We start from the raw sequence: 8,575 nt of genomic DNA on the forward strand, positions 1-8,575 counted from the left end.
GGCCGACAGGAAGCCATCTTGGATTTTGACAATTGAAGTTTGTTATCGCTATTTTACAGAAGGTACTGAAGGGATCTTTCTCAAATTTCATATGTAGATTCCCTTTGGTCCCTGATGTTGCATTTTGAGACCAATCCGAAAACAACATGGCCGACAGACAGCCATTATCGCTAAATCTTCAATTTTATATATAGGTTCCCCTTGTTTGAAAAGTACTAGAGGGCTGTTTCTGAATTTACACAGATTAGTAAGACTTCGAGGAAGGGAAAAGTAGAGAAAAGACCAATCTGACATGGAACCTATGAAGATCATTAAATGGTGGGCGCCAAGATCCCTCTGGGATCTCTTGTTAAAAATACTATACATAACCACTACCCCTATAACCCACTACCCAAAGACAGTACTCCTATTATTCCTATAAACCACAAACCTACCCTTATACATAGCCACTACCCCTATAACACACTAGTCCTACCCTATACATAGTCATTACCCCTACCCTTATACATAACCACTACCCCCTATAATCCACTACTACCCCTATACATAGTCACTACCCCTATAGATCGTCACTACCCCTATACATAGTCACTACCCCTATAATCGTCCGAGTACCCCTATACATAGTCACTACCCCTATAAACGTCCGAGTACCCCTATACATAGGTACATACTACTTATTATGATGTCAAAAAGTGTATCACAGTGCAGTCTAACTAATGAATGTCCTGTGATAGCGAAAACATAATGGGCTTTAAACACAAGTTTCCTTCCTGGAGAACCTGGATGTGAGATTTGCCACAGCATCTTCTTTCTCCGGATGTATGAAGTTGGCACAAAGAGGGCCTGGAATGCACCCAGGAAGTCTGATGGTAGTGTTGCTGTTCATTCTTATTTTCTCCACGATCTTTGTGGTTACCTTCATCAGGTTGCTAATGTAGTCTGAAAAAAATGCATATCCTTAAATCACTATAACAATAAACATGAATACCTTCCTTTTTACATGTCATCATGATTGTATCAATTTGATTTCCATACCTTTATCATTTTCAAACAGGTTCTATTTGGAAGTATATTAACAATATTGTTAATTTGGTCAGGTGGCCTGTGCATTATCCAAGACTTGAAGACAGACACATTTAAGAAAAAGTTATCTGATTAAACTTATGCCATAGAAATATACTTACACATAGAGGCACTGAATAGATACTTAAAATGTTGCCAATATTATACCAAAGTCACAATTGATGCAAGTAACAAATACTTACAAAAAGTTTGGTCAACTTTAATTTCCCTAACTATGTATTCCCCTTTCTTGTATTTTGGAAATACAATGTTGTACTGAGGCAGACCTTCCTTGGTAACAGCCTGTGGCCTCCCAGAGTTTTCATTAAAGTGCATGGCTGCCAGTAACAATATCTTGCAATTTTGAGTTTCAGAGTGACTAATTACAATATATCACCATTACTGATGCAAATAGTAGATCAAGTTTTCTCTGACCCCGACACATACCTTGACATTTAGGTGGCCCTTATACCAAACTTATGTTTGACACTCTGACAGATATCTGATATAGTTCCTCTAACCCTGATACCCGACTTTGACAGACAGATGTTTGGTGAAAGTTGCACATAACATATATCTGTCAGAATGTCAGTCTGGTATAAGAGCCAGTGGAAACTCTGGCTATATATATTAACTATCCATATTTACCTATCATATTTTATATAATTATTATATATGAACACATTTGCTTTTACAAAATTACCTGCAATGCATGCCATGGTATGAAAAACCCATCATCTTTGGAGCGAAGTGGTTGATTGTGGAGTGATAAGCCTCAATTTCAGAAGTCTGAAATTCTGGTGAGAGCTTCGGGATGTCCCGTTTCATCTGTCTAGAGGTGATGATATCGCCCACTTTCTCGTATGACTTTGTTCCTACAAAAACGGAGAAACAAATGAAAACCTGGGTAGCAATAGTTAAGTTAATCTTCACACAAAAGAGAAGTTCAAAGACCGATTTCATGTCAGATGTGAATTTTTTCTTTTAAAATATATACATAAAACTACAATGATATCAAAACACAAAAGGCCGGGGTGAATGGAAATTCCTGTAGAAAGCTAGAGATTATAATGCCAAATGTGGATAGCAGTTTGTTATTTTGAGTAAATATGTTTAGGTATTTCGGATTGAAAACCAGATCATAAGTAGGATCAAATGAAAACATCACCTGGAGAAGTCAAATGTCGGTCAATTTATATTAAGAAATAGTTATGAAAACTTTTACGGTAATTTAAAATATATGCAATTGCATACTTATGGGATTAACAATTACCTGGTTTTAGCCATTTTTTGGTTCTGCTGGCTAGTGGGTCCATTTGAGGATGAGCACATTCTGGGAATAGATCTCCATGGCCTTGATGGATGTTCTGAATGTGGTTCTCCAGTGAAGTCCATTTAGCCCACATCAATTTCCCATCACCAGCTGGTGTAGAGGCAGCACACCAGTACAGATGATTTGTAAGGGATTTGATCCAGTCGGCAACTTCACCACAGTCTTTCTCCTTGGACAAGGCACATACTATACTATACTATACTATACTATAGTATTACTATTAGAAATAGTTTGGAAATTCATATTAAAACACCTATATTCTATAATTTTAAAGTCAAAATCAATGAGAAGGCATGGAAGTGGTCAAGCTATAAAGGCTGTCTGGGCTGTTTTATTCACTGCAAGATGCAGTTTCGAAGGTAAATTATCAGTTACATTAAAGCACAAGCTGATTAAAAACAAAAACATGCCATTTGCAATTATAAAATATAAATCAGAAATCTGAAGTTAAGTGACATTCTTTCAGTATCAAATTAAGAAAATAGACACGATAACAGGTTCATATTGCTGTATATATACAAAACCACAAACACCAACCCAATTACCTGGTTTTCTTCATCTAGCAAAGCGTCATTCAATAAATTTTTGTTTTACATTTGCACTCACCCTTTGCTACATGCCAGACATCATAGTAGTGATGGGTAGTTGGCATATTCCCTCTCACCCACTTCTGTATTTGGAGATGTCTGTCAGTGACAATGGCTCCAACACTCAACCCTATCTGCTTCAACACTTGAATTGCTCGGATCAACCCCTCTTTTTCCATGTTGTTGCTTCCTTTCACTTCATTACTCTGAAATAAAAATTTGATGATTTAGATTAAAATTTATGACAATATTATATTTTCAAATTTATACCTTATAAAAATAATAATGTGTGTTAAAGCTGGATTGTTCCAAAAATGACTGTTTATTGGTTTAGTCTTTATCTTTTGTAAAATAATTTCATTATTATTTTGTGAAAGTGTCTTGAAATTTGAAAAAAATGAATCTAAACTAAATACATTAAAATATTAATTAAAGAAAATAACAAATTTTAATTTTATTTTGTTTTACAGTATTTTTGTTTTACAAATACAAATGTATAATTACCTGGACTAATTGAATGTCTATCACAACTCCATCTTGAAGGTCCATCAAGCTGTATGAACCGTATTTTGCACTATGGCCCGGGGTGTCAGCACGTCCATCACTTCCAAGTATCAATGGTGTGCCCCGATTTAAAGCGGCCTCCACATACTTGGTCTGGTGGTTATTCCAACAGAAGCTTATAGCTGGAAAGAGGTAGTTTCTCTGGTGAAGCATAAAGGTTTCCTTGCTCACATGGCAGAGGTTCATAAAACTGAACATTCTTAGTACTTTTGTTGGTATAGCTCCAGAATACAATATTCCAGCAGACATTGCAATATTTGCAGCAGGTATAGCTCCAACAAAAGGCTGACTGTACCAGGTAGGAGGACCTGCACATGATCCACAAACAGTCTCCACTTTCACTAATGTACCTACAACTTGTCTGATTTCTCCATGGGCGGTACTTCCATACAGGCGACACACTTGGAATAATTCCATTAGGTTGGATTCACTAACAATGAATTTCCTCTCTCCAGTTGGTCCATCGTGAACATATGCATGGTCACTGAAAGTTATAAAAGGAATTATGTCTTTAGAACAGGTTGTAACAAACTAATAACAAGTACTTGAAAATAAACTGCATATAAAAACTTGAAAATTAATCTGAACTCATAGAATGAAAGTCATAATATATACAATCAAATCAAAATGGTAAAAATTAGGTTACATTACATAAATTAAAAGTAAAACTTTTCATTAGGAATTATGTACTGTCTTTTAAATTATACAAAGGAAACATTATGTTTATAAGTTTTGTTATAACTATAATCTAATGAAATGAAATCACTTAGAACTAGAGAGCCCATAATAAAACTGATGCGCTAGCTTTTATTTCTTTCTGCTAATACTTACGGCTTATAATCACCATCACTGTTGGATGAGGTGTCTGATGAGGATGGCTCATATAGGGACATATCTCCATCGGATGATGAGCTGGTATCACTAGGGGTGATATCCATATCATCTGGTGGTTGTTCTGATGAGGGAGGCTCTGGCTTCCTTGGAGTGCTGGGAGTCTCCACATCTTTTGAAGGTTCATTGGATAACAAATCACATTGAATTCCTATGCTGCGCACAAACGGAGAAATATCAACACAAATAAATTCCTATGCTGCGCACAAACGGAGAGATATCAACACAAATACCTGAAAGCAAAAAGGAATTTATACATGAGTTTTTCTCGACATACCTAAAACCTGACCTATTATACCCCAGGGCAAGGCATACAAAACTTGATTATATATAAGAAACATTAAATATACAGTTATACAACTGAATATGTACATAATTTCATTGCATTTCAAAAATGAACACTGAATATCTTACTACCTGTAAAAAAGACCATACCTTTTTCTTTGGTTTTGACTCTGACTTTAACTTGTGTTTTCTTATCAACAAGTAGAACTTTCGGCTTGTCAGGTGTACACGTGGGGAGTGGGACTGCATTCTATTATGAGTACATAATATAAAGCAATAAATAATTCAATCAATATAATTATATCAAATAGCATTCTTATTCATGTTTTTACATGTAGCCTAGGTAGCCAATGGAATGATCAATTATCACATGATTAGATTGTAATACTAGGACAAAATGATTTGTACCATATACACAATCTTCGTAAACATTGATTTTATCTTTTACACTAGTATGCTAATATATCTTATTGAAAAATTTGCGCCGAGATGTGCTTTTGAGTTTTATGTATTTTGTACACATCTACCATCCTTATCATTATACAACGCATAACTTATCAGTCATCCTTATAGTTCTGTTCTGAAACACACACCTCTTTATCACTAATTGGTGAGAACATATCTGACACTGGGTCATCAGCATCTGCAACAGTGGATTCATCATCACAGGGTACCGGTGTACATGTGCTTTGTGAAACTTTAATCAGTTCAGATATGACCTGCAATCAGAAAAACCCATTATATTCCCAAATTAAATGTATCCAGTATAAAAACCACTGCTAGTAAAATGTACTTTTTCATTTCAACAAATTTTATTGTAAAATGTACTTGAATGCATCCAAAAATACACACAAAATTAAGCGATATCAATTAAAATATGATCCAATTTTGAAGACGTGCTGTTTAGTCTTGTACTGCACAGTCTATATGCCAGTACTATACAGTAGGCCGGTTCCAGTAGGCCTGTGGTATTCTACACAAGGCCAAGTGTATATGAATTATAATAATTATAAATACAATCGGGGATATTCTTACCCTGGCACTTTCTCGTTTCGCGTATGCTCCTCTTTGCTTCTTTTACGTGACAGGTGACGACAAAAACGCCTCGTTCAAATCATCACGATCTCTCTTAGGGTAGATAGACGGCACTGAACCTGGGTTTAGTCTTCTCTTAGTGGAGAACCCCAATTTCGCCTTGATCTCATATTGTGCATCAAAACAAGTAGGATTAAAATGTTCACTGCATATAGCACTATGTTTAGTTGGTTCTTCCCAGTCTGCTCTAGTCAGCCTAACGAAACTTTTCCATGCATTGAATGTCTTAGTGTCTGCAGGGAATGTGTGGGCCGAGACGCCATTACCTGCTGTGTTGCTGCAACCTGCCACCACACAACGCCGCCCTTTATGACGAGAACTTGCCATAACAACTTCAAAATGAACTTACACAAAATCCGTTGCTGATTGAAAGGTTCTTAATATCGTGTAAAGTCTATTTTCTGCCCTGAGTCGCGATTCTCTACGATGTTTTCCTCAGAGAGTAGCCATGTTTATCGTTGTGTTACGCGGTATGTGTGTTGCTCATACCGCGTCACTTCCGGTGAATACGGGGATTCCCCTAATTTAGAAATTCTAAAGGTATGTTTTCGTACGAGTGCTACTTTTACTCAAAAATATAGGCAAACGACACACCAAAAAAAAAATTTCTTCCGTATCTGATATTTCTAATTATAATTAATCAATTTTATTTCATTGTGCGTCCATATTACACTACTTCTTTAATGACACAGAGACAGCGAGCTGGTACATAATCGGTGCAAGCAAATGAATATCAATATGCTTACACAAGTACACCGTATGGGAGCGACACTGGATATTGGTACTAGCTGAAGCGAAGAGAGTGTGACAGCAGGCCTTACCGGAGGTAAAATTTCGGAAAATTACTATATTTATATAGATCCAACAGAACTCGGGTTTGACAAGTTCATTCATGAGGATTTCCGTGGTCAGCTCAAGCAAAAAATATAACGACTTGGTGCCACGTATTTTATATTGATCGTAAAACATGCCATTGTGGGAAAACAGGTCACTAGCCTTACTATTAAATATATCAATGTTGATACTGTTATCGCTGTGGGTCCCTTTATTTATACCATCCTTTTTATTGTGACACCGGTATGATAGAGCTGTACACATTCCGCGTATGCTTCCGGTTGTGTATTGGCTGCTATCTGGATCCGCGGTGCAATCTGGGTTAACTTGGTGTTGACCTTTGAGATTGACCGGGTCTTGGTGAGTTGCCGGAAGACGTTCCGCGCTCACTGCGCATATGCCATGGATTTGGCATGCTACGTTGCATGTAGGACCAGGGGGCTGGGGTATAAAAGGGGACTGCACAGCGATAAACGGTGACTTGCATGGCCAGATAACCGGCCAACCCCTCAGGAGAGGATACCCTCTATCAGGCACTGACAACAGTTGCCACTCAGTGCTGATATCAGCACGCGTGCATTGCGCACGCACGTTAGGGCACTTAGGGTGTGTTGCCCTGCAGGTAGGGCGTAAGAATTGTACCTGCTGCCCCCATTGCATGATCGTAAGAGGCGACTAAATTTGGGATCTTATTTTTTCTCTTCTTTCTTAACAACTTTTTTCTTCCTAATGTCTCCCTTGACAATGCCTCACTTTTGGCCTTTAGTTGAGCGTTCGCCCCTGTGAGGAAGGCTTTGGGTTCTGTCCCCTAGCCGGGACATACCAGAGTCTTTAAAAATGGTAGTTGCACCACACGCATACATGTCGCACGCACGGGAGGCCGTCCTTAAATGACCTTAGCTGTTAATAGGACGTTAAACAAAATAAACCAAACCAAACCACGTAGGGAGTGGGGCTAGCGGGAAGTAGAAGTTACTGTAGGAATGTTGGCTGTAGGCTCTATCTAATAAACACTTGCTTTGTTTAGGCTTATATGTATTGTCTATATTCTTTAATCTGAATTCTATAATAAACCTATAGGTAACTTTATTCACGGTGTTTGTTGACATTAATTAATTGCTCCGCCACATCCTTCGAACTTGGGTTAATAGCTGCCTGTAATCAGCTAGTGGGCGAGGTTCTCTCTGGGGACTTGTTCGTTGACCGGTGTCGGGAGATAGTAACGGTAAAAACAAACTATACGATCACACAATTGGGATCTATCTCTCCGACGCTGGTCGGGATTGACGCACCCCGGAGGGAACCCTATTACAGAATGGTGCCGGTGACCAGGATGTGGTTCAAAGTGAGTAGTTGATTGCATGTCAATTTGATATCTTTGTTAATTTGAGTAGTTTAAATTTCATTTTATTTCTTTAAAAAAAATGTGTATTTAGTGATATCTTTATTGTTAGAAATAGCAAGTCCTGTAACAATAGATTTAACCATTTAGATATTCACTGTTTAAGTAGATTTTTGGTCTATTATAATTAGTTCAAAACTAGATAAAATTGCCTGTATATATGTGTATGTTGTAGTGTTGGGACGATGATCGGTAAAGATCGATTAGCGATCGTTTATAGCATATCGATGCCGATGATCGATGGCAAACATCAACAATCGATCATCGGCAAATATAAAAAGGTACCGAAACGAACGAACCTCAGTATATGTAATCGAACGCGCCCGTCAGGGGGCGTAACTCGAAAACATAAACAATGTACAAAGATGGCGGCCGCTGAAGAAAATCTAAGGGAAATATACCCAAACCCAGGCTCCAAAACGAAATCAGATGTTTGGAAATTTTTCGGATTTTATAAAATTAATGATAATGAACCACCATAAAAAAAGAATTTGGAATCAACGCAAGCTGTTTGCCGTC

General features: G+C 37.6%; 1 protein-coding gene and 1 pseudogene across 1 annotated transcript; both read right to left on the reverse strand.

Annotated features, from left to right (window-relative positions):
* Window positions 1-285: 285 nt before the first annotated feature.
* On the reverse strand, window positions 286-4,057 carry LOC117315387 (annotated as a pseudogene).
* Window positions 3,966-6,147, reverse strand: LOC117315190 (THAP domain-containing protein 1-like). Its single transcript, XM_033869335.1, has 3 exons — window positions 5,807-6,147; window positions 4,394-4,596; window positions 3,966-4,033 (listed from the first exon to the last, which is right to left on the reverse strand). Exons 1-3 carry the CDS (start codon window positions 6,145-6,147, stop codon window positions 3,966-3,968), a joined length of 612 nt encoding a protein of 203 aa, XP_033725226.1.
* Window positions 6,148-8,575: the final 2,428 nt, after the last annotated feature.

This window comes from Pecten maximus, chromosome 17 (genome assembly GCF_902652985.1).
Source record: "Pecten maximus chromosome 17, xPecMax1.1, whole genome shotgun sequence".
Classification (NCBI taxonomy): Eukaryota; Metazoa; Mollusca; class Bivalvia; order Pectinida; family Pectinidae; genus Pecten; species Pecten maximus.

What these genes read in the sequence shown, in the direction of transcription:
- LOC117315190 (XM_033869335.1), bottom strand. Translation starts at nt 6,147, where the DNA reads ATGGCAAGTTCTCGTCATAAAGGGCGGCGTTGTGTGGTGGCAGGTTGC. An exon ending in TTTTTGTCGTCACCTGTCAC is followed by an intron (nt 4,597 to 5,806) that starts GTAAAAGAAGCA and finishes GTTTGTGCGCAG; the next exon opens with CATAGGAATTCAATGTGATT. An exon ending in CACCTCATCCAACAGTGATG is followed by an intron (nt 4,034 to 4,393) that starts GTGATTATAAGC and finishes TATAACTTTCAG; the next exon opens with TGACCATGCATATGTTCACG.